Source organism: Trachurus japonicus, chromosome 16, assembly GCF_045865225.1.
Source record: "Trachurus japonicus isolate A0001 chromosome 16, Traja_1.0".
NCBI classification, from domain to species: domain Eukaryota; kingdom Metazoa; phylum Chordata; class Actinopteri; order Carangiformes; family Carangidae; genus Trachurus; species Trachurus japonicus.
In genome coordinates, this window is record NC_140922.1 from 21035777 (window position 1) to 21057954 (window position 22178).

The window sequence follows — 22178 nt, forward strand, 5'->3', positions numbered from 1 at the left end:
TTAAACCCAACTGTCACACATTGGAACTATAACAACAACTAAACTACTACAGTGGTGGTGATGAAATCCTCCACAGTACAGTGTCAGTGTACGGTGTCTCTGTTAAACCAAATATGTATTAAATGATAATTGCAAAGATGCATGTGTGAACAGGAAATTGCAGTCCAAAGTTCAAGTTTTGAAGAAACTCCTTGCTGCTTCAGTGATAGCACTGATAAAAAAATAACGTTCATCTGATCACCGATAAAACAAACTGCCACATATCAAAGCCAGCCGTGAGTATAGATAAACCCTTGAATCTTTATGAGCTACCACCAATCTACAAGGGGGGCCGAAAGTTTTGTTGTCATGACTAAATGACCTTTAATGTGTGCACCAACACATCTCTGGTTACCTTTATGTTTGTGCGCCTTTATCATTGTTGTGAGAGGAACATTAACAGTTGCTGTCTCTATGGCGCGGTGCTGTTTACTTTTTTACTTGTCCTTCAACTGATTTCCATGCTGTTGCCATAGCGATGGCTGTAGAGTGCAGGGTAGCTCTTAGAGACACACAGGATAGAGGGAGAGAGACAGAAGGAAGGATGAAAAAAGTCACCATCAACTGTGTGTATACTGTGGCCTCAGCAGCCCCTGGCTAATTATGATGAGCAAACAGAAAATAGTGTGTGTCAGTCTGTACTTTGTCTGCCATGTAGAAGCTCTTTAACTTCAAAGCTTCTGTAGCAAATGCACACACACAGACACACACAGACACACACACACACACACAGACATACACAGAGGCTGTGATATCTTTACAGAATACCCCTGCTCTTCTACTTTGTAAGTGAACAATACAGTAAGGTGATATTTTCACAGACACCTACCCCGGGCACTTCTATAGGTCCATTACATTCACATAACAACTGGTTTGTAGATACAGTAGATTCTAGCAGCACAGTTAGGTTTAGTGACAAATGATTCCTCTGTAAATTATACTCAAGAGATCAAGTTTTCTTCTCCAAACAGATTTTATGGGCTGCTGAGGGAACTATCCATTTTTTCATGCCTCTGAGCTACTAAACCATGGCCACAACAAACATCATATTGCTAATAACTTTAAAATATTATGGGGTGATGAGAAAAATGTTTGCTTTAGACTTTGATTCAGACGCACTTTACTGTACTGTCTTCTAGCAACTGTTCACACTGTGTGTTTTATTCAAAGGCCTGTTAATTAACTAACATATCAAAAACCTCAAAACAAGCACGCAAACAATTATATATATATATAAAAAACGTAACACCTTTCTTTTATTATCAGTGTTATTTCCTCCTCAACACATGGTGATCATTACCGCAGTTATCAGTGCCATCTAGCATGTGCCCAATTCAAAAAGTCTTTAATCACTATGGAAAAAATCTAACAACCCAATCTACAGGAAGACAGCCATTAGGGTCGACAAAGTGTGCGTGTGTGTAATGGGACTTAAGATAGATTCAGTTTCCACTGAAACAGTAGTCCAAGTTGGTATTTTCCCCAGATATTTCAGCTACTGCAAAAAATCATCAAGTTGTTATCAGTACCAAACTAGTCATAAACATTTTTTACAGATAATTTGCAGATAAAAGGTTGAAGATATTCATATTAAATTCAATTTCCCATATTAAGATGTAAAACCATTCATAAGCCTTTACAAAGAATGATAAGCATAGATGGCAAAGGAATAATGGGGATTTTACAGTCTGTCTAACCAGACAGGGTGTATGAGGTTTATTACAACCTTTTAGGAATATGAAAATGTATTCACATGGTCTGTAATTCATGTAATCAAGGTTCATTATAACACCCTATCCACCTGTGATACAGACAACATCATGTAAGGCAACAGCGCATTGTAACTCATTATCCCTGTTTGGCTTTCTGCTGCAGAGCTCAGCTGTAAAGTGAAACCTGAGCAACAGAGCACAAAATGATATGAGAGTGTCATGTGATACTATTCAACTAAAGCACAAAATGTAGGGATAAAGTGATGTAATAGCTGATGAAAGATGATGCAATGCTCTTCAGCTCGCTAAATCTGACTCCTTCACAGCAAACATTTATACTGTGCATGTTACACAAAAAGAGGGAGAGGGGGAGAGAGAATGATGACTTTAGCTCTGTTCACCCCCTCTCTTTCTCTCTGCAGTGAGTGAGGTGATGAATGTGTGTGTCTGTCTCAGCTCCTATTAATAGTATGGAGCAGGGCTGGAGGTGTCAAAGCTAGGGCGAGATGAGATCTCTCACTCGCTCTCTTTCCCTCTACACATGCAGAGCTGAAGCAGACTCTACCAGAGTCCAGATGTAGCAGAGGTGGGTGTCGGTGGGGGTGGGGGGCAGAAAACAGAGGAAGGAGGGTAGAGGTTGAAGACAAAGCCAGCAGCAGAGCTTCAAACAGCACACTGACGGATTTACTACCCATATGATAAAGCAAATAACCCACAGACCTTCTCAGCACAGTGGGGTGAAAGACTGGACTTGCACAGTGGAGCTATACAGACAAACATGTTGACACTTAGGTGCCTGAACTCACACATTGTTAAACAGTGAGTTAACCCATTTAACCCAGTCAGCACTGAATGACAACATGGCTCCATCAAGACTAAATCCAGAAGCCAGAGAAGACCACTCATTACACATTCACATCTGTGTGAATATTCTTACCTCGAGAGTTGGTAGCAAGGTCTGCCACTTTCTGAAAGGCATCCAGGAAAGCCCCTACCGCAACCACTGTCGCTCTATAAGAACAGACAAAGACAGGGATTTAAGTTTAGAGAGGGAAAAAAACACTTATATTGTATGTTGTTTCATATCAGTAATTCTCTGTGCAAAAAAGGCTAAAATCCCTGTGCAATACCAAAGCAAAGGCAGGATTTTACACAGTAGGTTACATTAATGCATACAAAATACTAGCGCATCAACAGCAGTGATTAGAAACAGGTGTTGGCCAGCACAGACAAACTGATAAGACAATAAAAAGAATGTATTAGGTCTTCTGAAAGTGGAAACAAAAACATTATTTGCAAGTGTATGTACATGTGAGCTACACTTCTGATTTTGACTCCAATATCAACCCTGTTAATTTGGAAATGAAATTCAGTACGATTGCGTGTATGTCTATATTCTAAGTCTGTGTGTGCAAGTTAAAACTTAAACGTGCCCTGCTGTGTGAGGAATGTCTATGTGATTGCTTAGAGACCACTGGAATCTGTCCGGCTCAGCAGAGCAGCTTAGTTTGCCACACTTACAGGTCAGTGAAAGGATCAGTGTAGGATCTACCCTGTTCTGCTCTAAAATGCAACGGGGGCCTGTGACAAGTTTGCAACTCATACCTGCTTATCTATCATCTTGTACAATTTACCAAGTATTTCCAAACTGCGGCATAAAATACTGCCTATACTTAACTGGCTGAAAAAAAAGGGCAAAATCCAGTCCACTCGTAAAAAAACAAAACAAGTGGGAGCTTGGTGTAAGATTACTTTCTGTTTTAGTCATTACAGACATTATTTTAGTGGTATCCCAATTGATTGCCTGTCTCGCCTCCTGTCTGACCAGCTACTTTGCTGGCTGGCAACAGGCTGCCCCTTTGGTGGGAAAAGCTGGAAGGAAGAGGCAAACACAGACCGGCCCGTTTTAGAAAAAAAACACACCTCTCATGATTAAGATCACGGGTATTGAGATAAAAAGGCTCTAGGTATGTGTCAGTACGTGTGCACATGCAAGTGAGCGATATCCGATCTCCTCAGCAGAGACAAGACTACCCATCAGTCATGAAGGCTACACAATGAAGCACAATTGTCTGGAAACTTTCCAAGGCATGTTCAGTCACAAAGCTTGTTTGTTCTAACTCTGAGTACCTTAATTTGAAAACACACTTTACCTTCCAGGGGCCAACAAAAAACCTCCATGAACACTGTGAATTTCCATAAACACTCAAGACAAATACCTTTCACAACTGGGCAAAAAACAGTAGAACGACATGGGACATAGGTCACTCAAGTCTGAATTGTGGATGCAACCAGGTTAAAGTTAAGTTACTGGAAGTGGCATTAGTGCTCTTAATGCATGGTGTCTCAAGTGGGGTGATATTCTTAAATTGGCAGTGAAATGATTACCACTGCATCTACATGGGTAAATTGCCTAAATCAACAAAATGACACTTAAGGCAGCATCAATAGGTGCTTAAGACTACAGCTTGACAACCAAAATAACCATCTTATAAAGTAGTCTCAAGGGATATGAGGAGTGGGCTACAGAGGTCAAGTAGCCCCACCTCTGTCAAATTCATTGAAACCTCCAGCTGCACTGCCAGAGGTGGAGTTAAGATGGACTTTGGTTTGGTGGGCTGAACAAGGTGGGAGATGGCAGGTGGGACTACACTACATGGCACACAGTGCTTCTCCAACTTGCAGAAACCAGAGTATTATGGAATGGCGACTAAGCAATACTTGCAATCACATCTACCAATCACACATTTCAGTGATCTGCAGCCTATCAACTGACAAAGACAATACCTCTAGTTCTGTTTTGTCAAATTTGTTGTTTGTTTTAAACTGTCCAACAAAACCAATGCTAAAATGGTGGAGTGCATGTCGACTTTTTTCCTCAACTATCGCCAGACTGTTGAAGTTGTCAGTCATTTCATCAAGTAACAGTTGCGAGCATGACAGAAAGGAAAACCAGAACAAAACTGATCAACTGATAAATACAAACATTGAGCCACAACATAGTTTTGACTAAAGGTTTGTGTATTGCTTCTTCATTCAAGTGATGATCTATTTCCAGCATTCAATCAATGACAGTACAGTGACTTACTTTTATAACTAAAAAAAACCCCAAAACTAATATATTGGCTAATATGTGCTATGGCATTGCAGATCTGCAAAAGATACAAGGGTGTGTCTTGCAAATGGAAAAAGAAACATACGCACAGGCACACGCGCATTCCTTTCTATTTACAGCCCAGTGTGGGCACCCGAGGAACCTCCATCTGATATCTGCCTCCACTAATTTATGACATGTACACATTGGTCTACAAAAAGTCTTGTTCAGTGAACTTGTACTTATTATTCCAAAACAGGTTTTGCATGGACAGTGGGTTTAACTGAATCTTGCTTGAAGTATCAGTAGCGCCGGTGCACCGACTACCTGCTGTACTGTGTTGTGTGCTTTTACATGAGAAATGCCAAATTATGTAACCAAATCATCTGTCCAATATACTTTTAACTACCACCAGTACAATAGAGAGGAAAAGGGAAGAATCACATCTTAACACTCCAGAGAATTCTTACAGCAGCAGCAATGCAAAAATTAAACATATGAGTTTTTTTTAAACATATTTTCTGGCTCAATTGACAGTGAAATTGGATAACTTCTCAAGAAGCAAATTAATACTTAAATGCAAAGACAGATTAATCAGTTTTTAATTTCAGCTCTGACAATCAGCCAGAAAGCTTCAAGAGTTCTGTGGCTGTGCAGGTAGAAAGAAACATTACTGCTACAAGCTTTCAGTTCTGAACAGTACAACAACAACATGACTGCTACCACTGGCTTTGAAATCTGCAAACGCCCCTGTACTGGAGTCAAGACAAATGACTTTAACATATCTATTCCGTAAGGCCTTGACCAAGCCAATCTAAACTCCCCATAGACCCCAGTGTAGTACAGCACAGTGCTCTTTCTGACAATGATACATTCAGCGCTGTTGCCCCCATCTATTCTTAGTTCAACCGAAACTGGAGTGTTACTGTAGTTCATCTGAATGATAGAAAGGCCTCCTTCCTTGTACAGTTGTGAGTTGAATTTGAGGTTTTCGGGTGGTCTTTTTCTTTACATCATGAACTTTAAACCAAGAGGAGGGAAGCCTGTGCATACGCCTTGTTCTGACACAGCTGCAACAACCATGACCCACCAAACAGACCAAACACTGACAAGTTGAAAGAGGACTGTGATTAGAAATCAGCCCGTCTATATTCCACCCTGCCCACTTTCTTCAAAGCTCCCTTCTGTGTGCACATGCCTCTGTGTGTGTGAGCGCATGGGTGTGTGATGGCCGCTTAAAAGCAGAATGGCAAGAAAAAAACACCATATTTGACCAAAAAAAAATGACAGCCCCAGAACAGCCCCAACACTGTAATTGGTCGATTTCCTAGTTGCTTTGAGAGAGGGGAGCAGAGGGGCTAAATTACAGAGTAGTCTGCCTTAGGACGTCATTACACAAACAGACATATGCCGCTACCACTGCTGGCTAGTCACTCATCCAAGCTGAGGAGGGAAGGTGGGTGTGTTTGCATTTTACTGTGTGTATGTGCAACTCTATCTGGTACAGTCTCTAAACAGATTACAGAGGTTCTTGGGGTGGGAGGTTATCGTGTAGTCAAAGGGTCTAGTTGGCCAGATTTGTAGTAGCGGGGAGACCAGCTTTAAAGCAAACAGAAAAAGTCTTATTTGTAGGTCACCAAGTGCGAGCCCAGATAGCACACTCTTATTAGTGCTCCAGCAGCAAGGGCATCGTTACAGCCAGCCATATGCCACAACCACTGCAGCCTGGAGCAGGGCGTAGGCCAAGCTTTTCTATGAATGACACTCAAATCATTCTGTGAAACACATACTGATCTTTTCTGGGACCGGTGGTGGACTAATCCTGATGGAACAAGAAAGTGGTGAAAAGTTGTAAAATAAAGAGGTTCAAGTACAGGGCAATGAATATACATTTTAGTATACTGATAGATTGGACTGAAGACAAAGTTTTCCTGCTTCCTTTCTCACTAAGCAGACTGGATAAAGACATCTCACTGACATAGCATACGTTCAGCTCACCTTCTCACATGCAAAATAACTGCAAATTTGTTCTTTTATCATTACCCCACTGTCCAGACACACAGACATCCTACTGCTGACCGGCCAGTCATTAGCAACAAGGCCACAAATACTCCCCTGAGCTTTAGCATGGTAGGGTCACATACTTAACCCCAGAATGATGGAGACACTTGAATAACATATCACCATTAATCAGCCTTAATACTGAGAAAATGGAAGAATGGGACACTGAGTGCCCCCTGGAACGTATTGTTAAGTCCCCTAGCCTTTATACAACTGTCAGTCTTAGTCTGTCGGTGGACACGTGGACACTTAAATGGCTAGAGAACTGCCATGCATTGTTAATCAAAGAATAATTCAGACCACGGGATATCCGTATTTACAGTAGTTGCTGGACAATGAGCTTTTATTTCAGCTGTCATAAGTTGTTTGTCGCTTGACACGTGGCCACTTAAAGCCAACTAGGAGAGGTGGCTGGGACTGACATCCATTGTCAGCATAAGACTTGGAATAATTTTGCCAGGAGGTGTGCATAGGATTAGAGAGACAAATTAAATCAGGACACGAGATGGGAAAGAAGAACAAATATTGACCGTATAGTTAAGACATTGTGCTATGTCACTGCTTGTTAGTCGCAGGACACCTGGCCACTTATAACCTCTTGGAAAGACAACTGTTGTAAAAGTCAGATAAAATATAAAGAAGTTGATAGAATAAAGTAATGAAGAGTATCAAAGATGTTATGCAACAATCACAGCTAAATTTCTCTACCAATACTGCTGAGGTACGTGTGTATCAAACTTCTGACTCCAATATGCTGGGATAAAAAAAAGTCTCACACACGGGGGCAACATTTTTTCATTCAGTATAAAAAGCAATAATGGCATAAAGAGGGGTCCTCTTAACTGTAAAAGGGGATTAGTTAGAGAAGAGACGATGCTGTGAGATGATGTAATTAAAAGAGTGAAAGTCAAACCTCAAACCAACAACAATACGGTTATCTGGAAAACATGATGGAAATATATATGAACATGTCAGTTATGTTCCTTTGTTGAAGATTACTTAGCAGACCACACAGATGTGATGTTATTGTTGGCAGCAATTCTTGTCGATCCGGTGGCACAGAAGCTTTAGGTGAAGTGACATCTCTTGTGTACATCATGCTTTATTCAGAGTGACGTTTCCTTTTTCCACCTCTGCCAAGTCTAAAGCTTTTTATGAGCTATTTCTACTTTTTACGCATTTCTATGATTTCCACTTGAGTATTTTTAATTTCACAATATGACTTTGCATACAACAGATATTTCAGTTTAAAGCAATTGACATCATCACACCAGGAGCCAGTGGATTATTGAAGTTAGAGGAACAACTAAGAGAAAATCTTGACTTTTTCCTATAGTTTCTGTTAATAAAAACTCTGAGAAACATAAATGTGCTCGTGTTAGTGTACGTGCATACAGACATGTGCTCACCTTAACTGCGACTGTAGTTTGCCGGCCTTGGTGATAAAGTCCTCCCAAATAGGATAGCTGCTCTGTGGTTTTAAAAAAAAAGAGACACAAACATGAATGACACGATCATCAGAACAGATTTCAATATTCCCAAAGTTACATAACAGTTCAACCACCAACCAGGCCCTACTGATGCCTCACCTTATCTGCAGGGGTAAACAGAACCAACCAGGCCTGAAGCTTTCCCATACATGTTACCCAGTTACATCACCACCCAAAATATCTTTTTTCATACTGCTGCTTGTAGACCTGAAGGAATCTCAGAATTTACGATGTAGGAGTTAGTTGAGCAGTGTTGTATGCCATGGAAAATCATGGTTTGATCTGTATGCACAGTAACAAATTACTTTGAAACATTTGCAAACCGCTGGCTTTCATTTTGCTCCAACTCTGTTTAGCTTTCTATTATGTTATCTATTAATGGGACAACAGACATTATCATCATGTCCTGCATCGGTTGCAAATGGGTCACAGCACTCTTTTGGAAAGATCTCCACACAACACGGGCACTAATACTATGGTATAATGAGCCTGGTTCCCAACGGGACTCTAAATTTACCCAATGAGGTCCTGGGCTGAAAATAGTTGAAGAGCCCTTTATCAGAACCATCACAGAGAACAAGTGGCTTAATGCATCTACAAGAAGAGGCTGAACAGTAGTAACACAAAGTGATGAATATAGCATGTGCACATGTTTGTCACTGATGTGCTACTACTGTCAAGGGCCTGGGGAATGTCATGTTATGCTGTCAAACATTACACCCAACAAACACTTCTCTACCTACAGTGCCCCCTCCTCTCCCTCCTTTCCTTTGTATCTCCCTTACATCACCTTTATTTTTATCTCTACCCTGTCTAGTCTAGCTTTCTCTCTCTCTGAAGAGGTCCCCGCTATCAGCTGCTCGTGCAGATATCAAAGACACTCAAGTACCATGGCGAACAAGCTTTCTCTGCATTCCTCAATCCTGTTGACAGATTAGGTCTGCATACAAAGTCAGTGAGAAGTCACTTTGTTTTGAAATTAAACAACCCCAGCCCACGGTGTCCGTCTGTAAAAGAGATAGCACACTTTCATTTTGAATGGCTCATGTAAAAAAGACAAAGCAAAAGCACAAAGTATTTGTGTATTTCCGCTGGTCTTGTCTTGCTGCATCTAGTCACCTGACACTTGAAGAAACAGGGGGGGGGGGCAGCTTTGTCAAGTGAGATGTGGGATGTTGAGAAGTGCTGAAGATCCGAGCAGTATTCATAACAAACTTTGTGACTCTTGCAGACCCTTTGGCTGGCCATTTGACCTACACATGTCAAAGCCTTCAGCCCCTGTGGACAGTTTTCTACCCTGACAGACACATTCCCTGCATTCCTCCAGTCAAGTACAACAGCTGAGAAATCTGCTAATTGTCTCATCGGCCAAGCTCTGTCAAAAATAACATCAAAATAAGATGCCCTAGTTTTGTGACTGATGGTTGCCCTATTTAGCCTTTTAAACCAATGTAGACTGCTGCATCCACTTCAAAGTGGAACAAATGCCCCCCCCCCCCCCTATAAGAGAGGAGAATAGAGAGAAGTGGGGCAGATTGAGGGCAAAAGTAGTAATTTAGCTAGCACAGATGAAAATCAACGCAGGTGAATATGTAGAAAAGACCGACTATATTGTCTATCATTGAAAATAATTGAAAACAACATCCAAAATTAACTCAGCTCTAGCCCCCTTTTTAAATCGACTTCTTACGTGTATAGGCTAATAAAAATGATAGTGTGGCTCACGGGTAAATTCATTATTCTGTCACTAAGTTAGCTAACTTTTGACATATAAGTAGAGGAAAGGGAGAACATTTTGGAAAAGTGTGTGACAAAATTTGTCACAACAATTTTGACATTGTTGTGAGGAGCTGAGTGCTTTGTGATGTCGTTGTTAAACTATTATTTAGGCTACTTCATTATTTATTTTAATTTCTATGTTGAAATGTGATGTCTTTTTATGTGAGAAATGTAATGTTAGTAACGATGACTGGTTCACTATCTTTGTAAATGTTATTGTTATTGTGTGTTTGTTTAAAATGTCCTTAAAGTCAAGAAAAATATTGTTGGAAAAAAAAGCTACCGTAGTTAACTTAAACTCATCGTTGCTTGTTAACGTTAGTTGTCTGTTGCTATGAACACAGTCACAATCAAAGACGATGGTTGTTTGGGAAGTTAACTATCCGGGGGTCGGATAGTTTAGCCTACTGGACGTCGCGGAGCCGCTTGTGTCTGACACACCGGGCTAAACTCATGAACTCGTGATGCAAAGTTAAATTTTTCTTACTTTCATGTCTCCGATCACTGTCTGGAAGAGTCCTCCGAGCGCGCTGCATTCCTTCTCGATAACAGCCTCCATTTTCAGGGACCAACTCCAGCGGTCAGTCCCGACTCGGTGAGCCGCTCTCAGTTCGCCACCTCCACTCTCAAGGAAAACCCCTCCACACACACACACACTCACACGAAAAAAAAAAAAAAAACTCCAAATAAAAACAACTAACCTGTGTGAAATTGTCTCTGCAGTTGAGACACCGACGGAAAAACAACTTTTAATTTGGTCTAACTTGTACAAAAAACGCGACTCGGTTCTGCTCTGGTGGTGGTGAACCGTTTACTTCCAATCAAAAGACGCCGTTGGGACGAAAAGAGAAATTTAAACCCCCCTCTCCCCTCCACGCCGCTCCGGTCAAACCCATGGCAGGACAGTGAAGGTAATGTTTTGCAGTCTGGTGGTCGAAAACGAGAAATAATCCACGGTAATCGACTGGAAACGTTATTCTGTGGTCTTGACAGGTAGATACCGACAGTCAGAGATAAACACACTGCCTTCTCTCTCTACACACCAACAGAAACGACACGAGAAACAAGCGTAAAGTCATCGTGCATGCAGACGAACCGCTTTCCGGTTGATTGTTTGTCACCAAAATAAAATGTTTGGTGAACGATTTCAACGCAATAAACCAGTCCCTTTGATATAATGTTAATCACATTTGGGGTAGATACAGAATTAGAATGTATATTAAGTTGATAATATAAGCGACAAAAAGCAAGATACTTCGAGAGGGATACTCCCATAGCCAAAAAACTAAATATTATTTTGACGTCACGTTATACAGGGTTTACGTCAATTAAACACAATCAATATCATTTTAGTTTCTCGAATTGCTTTGAGTAAAACGTATCACTGAAACTTTGGCAAGAAATATTACCTTTTATTATGAAGGAAGTCCTGAGATACTTCCGGTATAATTGTGCTCGAATTAATTGGAAGCAGCAAAGGTGAACGGTAGGAAATCAGATCTGTTCATAACTTGATGCTTTATTTGGTGTCATTTTATTTATTTATTTTTTACAAATAAATAAATAAAACAAATAGCCTATGTGGGATAGTCTTAAAATACCTGAAAGGTAAATCCCCGTTTGTCTGGTTTCCTAGTATTGGTGATGCATGACAAGGCATAAATATAAAGCATAACCAGCATTTTTTTGTTGTTGATGTTAACCTTTTGGTATTTATGTATAAACATGGGATTATGCGGAAAACTCATGCAACTAAATTGAGGGAATGTGGTTAACGGGGGACATCTAGTGGCTAAAATAGAAAATAACAACATAAAATCACTGCAAAGATATGCTACAGGCTACAATCGAATAGGACTGGAATAGGTTAGTTAAACTTTAAATAATCTATTATGCTACAGATACCAGTGTATCTGAGGCCATTTAAAGAAAATATTTATTATTCTGTATTATTGTGCACTGCCACTTACATATGAACTAACACGTTTCCCCTCTCAAATTTCTCAAAAACGATATGATGCACCATTCAAGGAAGTTGCAATGCTGCATCAAAGATCGTATAATGTATTTACACAGTGGTCGGAGGAGTCGGAGACCGGTCTAATCTGGCGACAAACCATAGACTGTAAAAAAAACAACAAACGTGAGAAAGGCTTGTCGCCAGATTAGACCGGTCTCCGAATCTCACCTGCATGCAAATCAGCTCTTGTATACCTATTGGCTGTTGCACGGCACTCCCCACCTTTCGCTCACATTTCCCACAGGAATCCCAGAGCAGCGTTTCACGGTATTATGTAAAAACTATGTGAACTCCACAAACCCACAAGGCAATTAACCACAGGCTACTGGTTGTTGACATTAATAAGTGAAACATAATATTTTTAAGATGAAGTCGTTTTATCATCTTTACTGCAAGGACGTGGAGTCAGGGGAGGCATTGCCTCTCCTAGGCTGTCAGGAATAATTAAATTATTTAGTTAATCTAAGGTTGTTGTTTTTTTTTAATTATTATTATTTATTTCAGATAACATTACCACAGGTTTAAATGTGTCAGCATTTGGTGATTTCCATAGTCTAATAAACGCGACTCAACTCGTTATTTACATACTGTTGTGTCAGGGGAAGAGAAATATATAAAAGTATAAATATGTGGCTGCGCATGCGCAGTTTGCCCCCCCCCCCCCCCCCCCCCCCCCCCCCCATAGACATGTACGCCAAGGGAGGCAGAGGCTACGCTGCCTCGTTGCGTAACTCTACTAAGTGTGAGCATAGACCATGGGGCATAGACTGTAAAACGTACGTTCACGTCATGCGCCCGTTTTACGTACTCTCTCTCTCTCCCTCTCTTTCACACACACACACACACACACACACACACACACACACACACACACACACACACACACACACACACACACACACACACACACACAGCCCTTGTCTGTCTTATCTGTTGTAAACCTTGTAATAATAGCTTGTTGGGTACAGTTAACATTATTGTTGCTTCGGTTTGAGTGTGGATTAGTTTAATTGTTTGTTGTGTAATAATGTGAGCGGTGGTCCAATAACGTGATCCAGTTATTGATGTGTTGGGTTTTAATAACAGCTGATAACTGTGTAGGCATGGATTGTGATGAGAAGATGTTGTACATATTTTAAGACTTATCTGTGCAAACCACTGTGCAAAACCTGTTTGTTGTGACTTTTTGGAACTGGTCAGACAATTTTAATGCATGAGCCGTTTCCTGTTTTATTTTGAAACTTCTCTTAGGCGTCTGTTGTTAACTTTACTTCCTGCCTCGTTATGTTCCCGCCTTTTGTAATGACTTACACCTGTGTCTCATTACCTGCTGGTCCACCTGTGTCTATTTAGCCCCCGAGTTCCCTTCACTTTCCTTCAGTTAGTGTGTTTCCCGCATGCTCCTGTGATGTTCTTGGTTTTGCCTTCTGGTGTTTGTGGATTTCCATGAAAATGTCTTCATTGCACCTACCACCCTTCATCATTGTCTTCACCAGGGTCATGAAATCCTAAAACAATCATGCCTAAACCTGCTGTAGATATTGGGAACTTGATGTGCATCAAAAACAAACTGGAAACAACCGTGACACATTATCCCAGTCAATTCGTAGTTTACCTCCAAACAGATTGACAGAATTTTGTGGGCAGGAGTCTGTCATTATGCGATGCATTGTTTTGGGAGGTTGGATGACCCGCTCAGTTTTCATACGATAAATCTGTGTATGAATTTATCATCTTCTGAGACCAGTAATGGTGTGAGGCTTGTGTTTTTGTTTTCTTTCTTTCTTGTACATTTAATTTTCATTTTCATTGTGGCCAAATCATTACAGAGATGTTTCCATAGCTAGTTTCAGTCTCAGGTCAGTTGACTGTTTTGGTCAAAATGAATTGTGGAGGTCTAGTTTGTCTATTCTAAAGTTTTGGCCAGAATAGTGGCATGTGTTTTTTTTTTTTTAAATCTCTTTTACCATCTCTTATCACTAATTGAGCCCTTCAATTAAAAGTATTACAACTGGACATGATTGAATCTCAAGCTTCACTTCTGTGTGACTCGGACTCCATAGGGTGTTCAGAGTATTCTTTTTCAGATTCTGGTGCACGTTGACATGATTGTGTGACAGAATTTCTCAGCTGTGTGGTCACATTGCCAATTTCCTGTTCCAACACATCACAAAGGTGTGTTCTACTGGTGACTGAAGAGGCCAAACCAGTTTGAGATGACTCTTACTTTATGACATGGTGCATTTTTCAAGCTGGAAGTAGGCTAGCTGTTGGCTCTTAGAAGGTCAACTATGGCCATAAAGCGACAGACAGTACAGGTCAGAAACAAGTGTGTACAACATGTGTACTGCCAAAAGTGAAGTGGGTCTAGCACCATGGACAGAGTTCTGCCAGCAAAGCTGAGTGTGCTTTCTCAAAGCCCAGCTGACACAATAACTCATATTTACACATAGCCTATTTACTGGTAAGCCAATCTGTGGAGAAACCAGTCAGCTTTTAGCAGATGCATGATGTTAGGGAATGATATGATTTTTTGTTAATTCCCAAAGGATTTCTGGCCATGTCTGTAAATCTTTCAGTGTCATTTTGGCAATTCATCCCTTGATGAGCAGACAGGGCTGAAGGTAAGAAAATGATACATTTAGGAGTATCACTGTCTGCACTGGTGTAGGATTTTGTGGCAAACGATGCTCTCTGGGTAACAGTTATAAACTTGCATACAGAATAGAGAATGTATGCTGTTGTTTGCTTTCACCCCCGTAATGCAGGGTTTGAAGTTTTCTGACTTTGGTGACTTGTCATACCCCCCCCCCCAAAAAAAAAAACAAAAAAAAAAACAGGGATGCATCTTATCTACTACAGGCACTTTTCCCTTCAAGACCTTTATTTCTGTAGTTCTAAAATATATTAAAAGAAGTCAAAAAATAGCAGGTGTCAAAATCAGGATACTTAATTTTTCAACAAATTTAAATTAACATTTTAATAGCCTAATGCAAACAAATGTATACAATAAATCCAACTAAAATCACATTGCAAGTAAGAATTATTGATTTGGACAAATTAACGATGTATCAATAAGTTAATGGTAAAATACTAAAAAAAAAACACACCACTCAAAACATACCATTTAAACAATCCACTGATCAGTTTGAAATATAGTTGCTATAAAAATGATTTTCATTCATGTTCAGATTAAGTGTTAATAGAACTCACTAGAGTAACACATTTATTTACCCCTGACTGAGGGTAGGGTATATTTTAGTCACCGGCCACTCAAGAAAACACTCAAGTTTAAACAGTTACAACTGGTTCTTGTACACATAATATTATGTGATAAATATCAACAAAAAGTGCTCATATGAAGTAATGAAAGCTTTGAAAATTGAAATATCTGATCAACTCACATTGTAAATAATGGCCACACTGTCGATGTTAAATCTACAGTGGTTTTGCAGTTCCTTAGCACTACGGTAACTCCAGTGAAAACAACTGCTTTGCTTTTCAGAGTCTTTCCAAAAAAAAAAAATAAAAATCCTTGCATATCCTTTTAACAACATGCAAGGACTTTTTTTGTGGTAAAGGAAATGGAAAATATCTCTTCCTGTGACTTTGGCAATGGGTTCATTAACAAAGTGGGTAAGAAAACAAAACCAGAACTGTCAGAGCCATCAGTTGCATCTTGCAAAATTACTTTGTATAATAGCCCCCAAAAGCAAAGCCTTCCAAATCTTCCCATATCGATTTTCCTGGCAATATGGGAAGCTGCAAACAGTGAAATTATCAGATCAGCAGCCAGAGAAGAAAAAAAAAGCTGATGCTGCCAGCTGGACAATAACTGTAACACTGTTGTTGACCAGAATGAACTCAACCTGCTCAAACCCGGTCCTTTCAATGTCTCATCTTGACAGATGAAATCTACACTTTGCCATTTTAGCTCTGATGTTGTGATCACATGCTGATATTCCCATCAGGGAATACTATAGTTTGTACTGTAACAGAGTAGCAGTGCAGTTTATGGAGACATAAATGGTACAGTGATGTTTTAATACATTCTGAAGCATTTGTAAAATTAGTTTGGTCCTGTTTACATTCTCCACCTCTTAAAGCCCATCACCATGCTGAGGCCGTAGCATAGTGTCACTATAAATGCAAATATCTGGAACAAAAAGAAAAAAAACAGCTGGTCAGGAAAAGGGAAGACAATTTGTAAAGTTTGAAGCAAATTATGACAATCCACTGTTCACCATTTGATTGTAGTATCTGATAATCCTGTTTAAAACATATTACTAAATAACATACTGTATTTTACTAATGTGTGTGTATATTGTTTTATCAAAGACCTCTTCTTAAACTGACAAACCCTCTAGAAATAGGTGTAGCCTAATATTTGAAGAATACAGCTAAAAAAGAATGTGCTTTTGACCCTCATATATACATTTCTCATTAGTAAATTAGACTTAAGTGAATTGCAAGGAGAGAGATACATGTACTATTATTCATATACAGTGGGATTGTTATATAAAACATGTTTATCATTATCTGAACTGGCTTGATCCATGAACCCAGAAGTGACCATATTCTTAAAAATGTTTCCATTGACATACAAATGAAAATAATTCAAGTTCCTCAAGTAGCATGTCTTCAGCCATCAGAGAAGTTTGGGTATTTTTTTGTCAAGGTAATTCAAACTGTCTGTTTCTGAGACTGCTGAGAACTTGGTAGTCAAACTATGACAACATAAAATACAGTTTTGGTCGTAAGTCAAGAATTTTTTTGGTAATTATCACAGAAATGACAACAATTTCTTCACTTTCTTTCTTTTATGTGCCTCGGCAAATGTGGATGTAAACTCCAGCTTGATTGGCTGGTACAGGTGTACAACCATGAGGCCATAGTTACCATACTGATTTACAGCCTGATATATATGACTAATAGGACACCACAGGCATGCGCCTTTTTTACTCTGATGAACACTCTCTTATGGAATGAAAAGGTGCACGTTAAAGTTTAAACCACAGAAAGAACATGAGCAAAGATGAGTTTAGTTTAGAGGTTACTTTGTACAAATGTGTAAACTGATGTGGAAAGCTTGAGAGGGAAATGGTGCTGGTGACAGATCTACTTTTGCTTCCGTGATTGTAATGAGTAAATCTCCCTTTGATGCCTTTTTTTTCATAAGCACTAATACTGAAAGAGTGAATTTTATTGAAGTTACTCCATAACTCATCTAGCCTACCTCAAAAGTCACTAAACAAGTTTAACACTGTCATTCTGTGAACTTCAGTGATAATTCAAATCTGCAGAAAAGATATACAGCACTCACCGTGGCTGCCACGTTAATACTGTATTGCTTCTCACTCATGACTGTGAATATGTTGCCGCGAGGGTAGGTAATGCACATGACAGTTTCAGTGGCATTAGCTTGAGGCTTGATATGGGCTCCTCCATTTGCTGCTGTAGTTGCTGCCTCCAAAACAAAGGCAGCAAAGTAGAAAAGCACAGCTATGAAATGGTAAAACACATCCTGAAAAAAAGAACACAGAGAATGCGTTACAATTTCCCCACAAAAAAGGTCTGACCACAGGTTCCAAGTGTACACAACTGCACAGTGAAAGTTTGCTCTTTTTTGGAGGGGGTCAAGTTGCTGAACAACTGTTACAACTATTCAGGACAAAGTATGGGAATAACCAGCATGCAAGGTTTATCTCATGAAGTAATTATCAGATGATGGCTGCCTGCTTACTGCAGCTAATTACAGCTTGGCATTCACAATAAACCAGATCATATAACAGAGAACAATTCATCGTAATTCTTTGTAGAGCAATAATACTGGAGCTATTACAATTTAGGTAAATAAAATAAATGGACAGAATCAAAAATACAAGACAGTGGAAATGTTTAAGTGATTAGAAAAACAACATATTAAAGACAATGGAAAGACAGGGAGAAAGATTTAGATGGAAGGGGAGAGGCGGAGGAAAGAGAGTGAGGGCGTGTCAGAGAGAAGAAGGTTAATGAGAGTTTGTGTGGCCGATCCTAAGAGCCTGGCAGGACTACAGTCAGTCCTTTGTTGTGCTGTGGTGTGAGCTCATCATCCATATCACTCTTTGTTCTGCCGAAAACAAACAACCCCACATGCCCGACTACTCCTGGGAGCAGGGCATGGAGCCTGAGGCAAGACCGGCTCTGTCTGAGGGTCCAGACGTAACACAGAGTCCTCTACACTTGCAAAACATCATAAGAACATGGCACAGTTTCTCACTTTGTTGTTGTTTCTTCACTCTCCAACCAAGTGATTATTTAACCGTATGTAGGCCTTATATTTCTTTTTTAGAATAAGTTAGTAAACATAAGCTTCAGTTGATTATCATCACTGAATTTCAGCCTGGAAAATGAGACTTAGTGTGTTACTTTCCAATGAAATATAAACTGCAGACACATGCTGTAGTCATGGTTCACATTTTCCATCATATCTTTTTTTTATGCAAAATGTTCAATAGGATTAGGGCTGGTTGGGCTGATGTGTATTTGACGGGCCACTTACATTGGCTGTGTGCTAGACTGGCACTTTGTCAGAATAGGGTCGAAGAAGGCAACAGTCTATGCTGGTTTTAGTTTGTTTCACATGAGTAATTTAAGGATGAGGAAGTGTAACCTTTTATATTTGAATAAGTCACAGCATCGTAACACAGCATCGTATTATGAACTTACAAGACAGCTAATAAATCACTGAGTTGCTTCCCTGTACAGTAGTTTATAGAAGAGACATTAATTTGATCACTTACAGTTAGTAATCACTTGTTTTTAATTGTACATAATGGTATAGTAGTTATCACTGTCAGGATTTGTTTTTACAGTAACTGACAGTATTTGTGGTGAGAGAAATCACAAGTTTCTTCTTGTTTCTCATAGTGAAACTTGAATGACAGCCACAGTGACGAGATTTCAAAATACTATGTAAAATGTAAAATACAAATATAGTATATATAGTATAGACTCATTACATTACTTAAGGTAGTTGCTTCTGTTGAGCAATCCTTGTTTAATATGTAGCCAGGTCATAGCATAAGTTGACCTGAAATGCTGCCACACTGCCATTAGGCCAACGTGTGTTTTGCCCCAGAACCAGATCTCAGACTTTCACGCACCAAACAACATTTGCTGCCATAACAACAAAACTAAACACTGACGGCCATCTTAGATTTCAGTTATTGGACTTTTGTGTTACTGGACTGCACTTGCATGTTTTGAAATCTTCCTCAGTTCTTTCATAATGACTTTGATATGTAAGATTATTTTTTGTCTCAATTCTCAAAGTGTTGGACTATAAATCGATTATAATGAAGGCATGAAGGGATGGATGGATAGATAGGTACAGTAGGTAGGATTAGGACAAACTGTCTGATTGGCTCATTTTGATTACATCTTACCAAGAAGTTCCAGTCAGTGTTGATGCGGTCAGCCAGGCCAGTGACGAGGAGCGTGAGGTAAGCGGAGGAAAGGAAGAAAGCAGTGACTGAGACAAACATCACCCAGCCCTGCAGCAGAGGCACGGGCACATTGGAGGAAGCCACCAGGATCCATACCAAACCACCGAATATCTAAGGGTAGAAACAAAACCTCACATTAGAGACAGATGCAGTGCAAACTGACATGCTGACAATTAGCTATGTAAACATCAAGACTGAACTACCTGACTTTTATGGCTTTGGCTTAGGTGCATTTAAGTGTTCAGGAGTAGACACATCTGTATAGTTACAGGCTAGTCAACAGTAGGCCTATACGATACAGTAGGAAGACAGTAATATAACAAAATTATATAAGCTGATATGGTGCCTTAGGGGAGCACAAATCCAACATTTTCTCTTCCAATTCTGATACCAATACCTCAGTTTAGGATATGGTTCTCAGTGGATGCAACTGCTTGGGACCAGTTTCAAGTAAAGTTGCCCAATTAAAGCAGGCGATCAGGATACATTTTGCTATTACATGGTCATATGGATAAAACATGATGGGTTTGGTTAGAGAATGTATGTCAGAGTAGCAAATGTGATGACATGAGAGCAAACATGAAGATAAATTGATTAAGAATTAAATAATATGATGGGCGGGGAGTTCTAACACTGAAACAACTATTTATCGGTCATCCACAGTATGACAACATGTTGTAAAAAACCTTTAACATCAAGAATGATTAAGCATTGCATTACTTCAAGTACAAGGCATAGCTAGACAGGCTTTCAGCTAAGATCAGCAGTCAAATAGTTCTATGCACTGTAGAAATCACCTTGTGGGGTGAAAGGTCATGGAGAGAGAGAAACTTCACCTGCCACTCACAGCATAACTTATGAACGGATTGTCATTGTTCACATTAAAAAAGATAGATGATGCTCTCTACACACTTGCATTCCTATAGGCCTACACGGGGGGAAAGAGGCGTTTTGATCCTCGGGCATAGACACATCTAGCTGCTTGAGGCGACATTTGCCTTTGCTTTGGCTGTCAAAACTATGCAATAAACCCAGCCTCAGGCAATGCCCACCAACCTGCTGTAACATTTCAACTAATAGTCCGCAACATCAGAGAGCAACGACCGGGTTACTAGCTACCCTGGAAGTAAAAGTCTAACTGGACATGGCTAACCAAAGGCCATCAATTATTAATAAATACATACAGAATACAGGTTAAGCAGACTTCTATAGCACCGACGGGCCACTGGTAAATGTAAATAAATAATATACAGTTGAATAATCAAGGGGGAAAAATACAATACTCACTATTTCTAAGCAGACAAGGGCTCCAGAGTAAGTCCTCAGTACTTCCAGTCCCAAAGGTAGGGAAATCGTTGGCGCTGGGAACGAGGTGGCAGCGGGGTTAGTGGCTGGTTCCGACATCTCTCCGTCACCCTCTCTCTTCTCTCTGTCTCACTCCCCTCCTCTGCCTCTCTCCCGCTGCCTCCCACTAAAAAGCCTCCGTTAGACAAAGGACCGGAGAAACGGGGGGGAAATTCCTCCGGAGTCATGTATCCACCCCCCCCCCACAAAACAGGTCGGACAGGTGCAGGGGCCACTCCCTGGAAACCGGTGCTGCATTCAAGGACCCGCTTGAAAGCTCCTACATCAGATTGTCCAATTTTGTTAAGGTCATTGGCTGTTTCTGTGTGGTTTAAGAGTTTGAGCTTTAATCCCCCTGGTTGATGACTTGAATGATTTTTTTAAAAGTTCACAATGTAAAATGTAGTCTTTCAAGATCAAACATATGAGCAAGATTTGTAAGAAAAAAGACAACAAAGTAGAAATCAAAGGACCAAACTGTTAATTGATTTATTGAAGTTGCTGAGTAGGCCACATCAGAAACAAGGCTATGAATATACAATAACAATTAGGCTATCCATGATTATAACTGAAAGCATTGCTTTATGATATGAACGTGTTAGTTAATGGATACAACATGCAAATGAATGTGGCTTTGACTGCCTAAATATGCTTTTATTGGTCCATGCTGTCAGTGTCAAATGTCATAAAAATCAAGTGTGTGTTTACATAGACACTCCCCTGCTTGTTTGCAAGGTTATTATACTCCCCACCCCACAACTTCGTCATAATTCTGCAATCACTCCCATTACTCATCACAATTGCTCATCTTGTACTTGTAGAAACTCCAACAGTAACTGAAGGCAGCAGTTTTACTTTCACTGAACGTTTTGAGGCACTTGACTCCCTCTGTGTGTGTGAACAGCCACCAGCAGACAATGAGTAGCTCAAGAACATTAGTGACATGGCAAATCAAACAACTGGAGTCAAGACTATAAAGGAAACGAGAGCTCAGAAACAATGGTGCGTTTATCGGTTAACCTTTACAGTGCTGAAGCAGAGAGGTTTTAAAGTAAATATTTGTTTTAAGGGGAGCCGAGGAGAAAGGAGAAGAACTGATTTCTAAACTAACTTGGCAACATTTGTGTTTGCAGTAAAACAAAACAGACC

At 40.0% G+C, this 22178-nt stretch overlaps 2 protein-coding genes across 9 annotated transcripts in view; both read right to left on the minus strand.

The window, feature by feature from the left end:
* LOC146972358 (protein MTSS 1-like) overlaps positions 1 to 11233 on the minus strand; it is a 51053-nt gene extending 39820 nt beyond the window's left edge. For all 8 annotated transcript variants that reach the window (XM_085802486.1, XM_085802484.1, XM_085802488.1 and 5 more), the window contains exons 1-3: positions 10663 to 11233; positions 8316 to 8377; positions 2689 to 2762 (exon numbers count right to left, since the gene is read on the minus strand). In XM_085802486.1, coding sequence (XP_085658612.1) covers positions 2689 to 2762; positions 8316 to 8377; positions 10663 to 10734 — 208 coding nt within the window. In that variant the 5' untranslated portion in view covers positions 10735 to 11233. The remainder of the gene's footprint in view (positions 1 to 2688; positions 2763 to 8315; positions 8378 to 10662) is intronic.
* A 3512-nt stretch (positions 11234 to 14745) lies between these two features.
* mal2 (mal, T cell differentiation protein 2) lies at positions 14746 to 21176 on the minus strand. Its single transcript, XM_085802489.1, has 4 exons — positions 20973 to 21176; positions 19626 to 19796; positions 17519 to 17719; positions 14746 to 16351 (listed from the first exon to the last, which is right to left on the minus strand). The coding sequence occupies exons 1-4, from the start codon at positions 21087 to 21089 to the stop codon at positions 16280 to 16282; spliced, it is 561 nt and encodes a 186-aa protein (XP_085658615.1). The 5' UTR covers positions 21090 to 21176; the 3' UTR covers positions 14746 to 16279.
* Positions 21177 to 22178: the final 1002 nt, after the last annotated feature.

Coding starts and splice junctions, on each gene's coding strand:
- mal2 (XM_085802489.1), bottom strand. CDS start 21,089: ATGTCGGAACCAGCCACTAACCCCGCTGCCACCTCGTTCCCAGCGCCA. Junction 19,797..20,972: donor CCCTTGTCTGCTTAGAAATA/GTGAGTATTGTA, acceptor TTCTACCCTTAG/ATATTCGGTGGTTTGGTATG. Junction 16,352..17,518: donor GTATTAACGTGGCAGCCACG/GTGAGTGCTGTA, acceptor TTTTTGTTCCAG/ATATTTGCATTTATAGTGAC.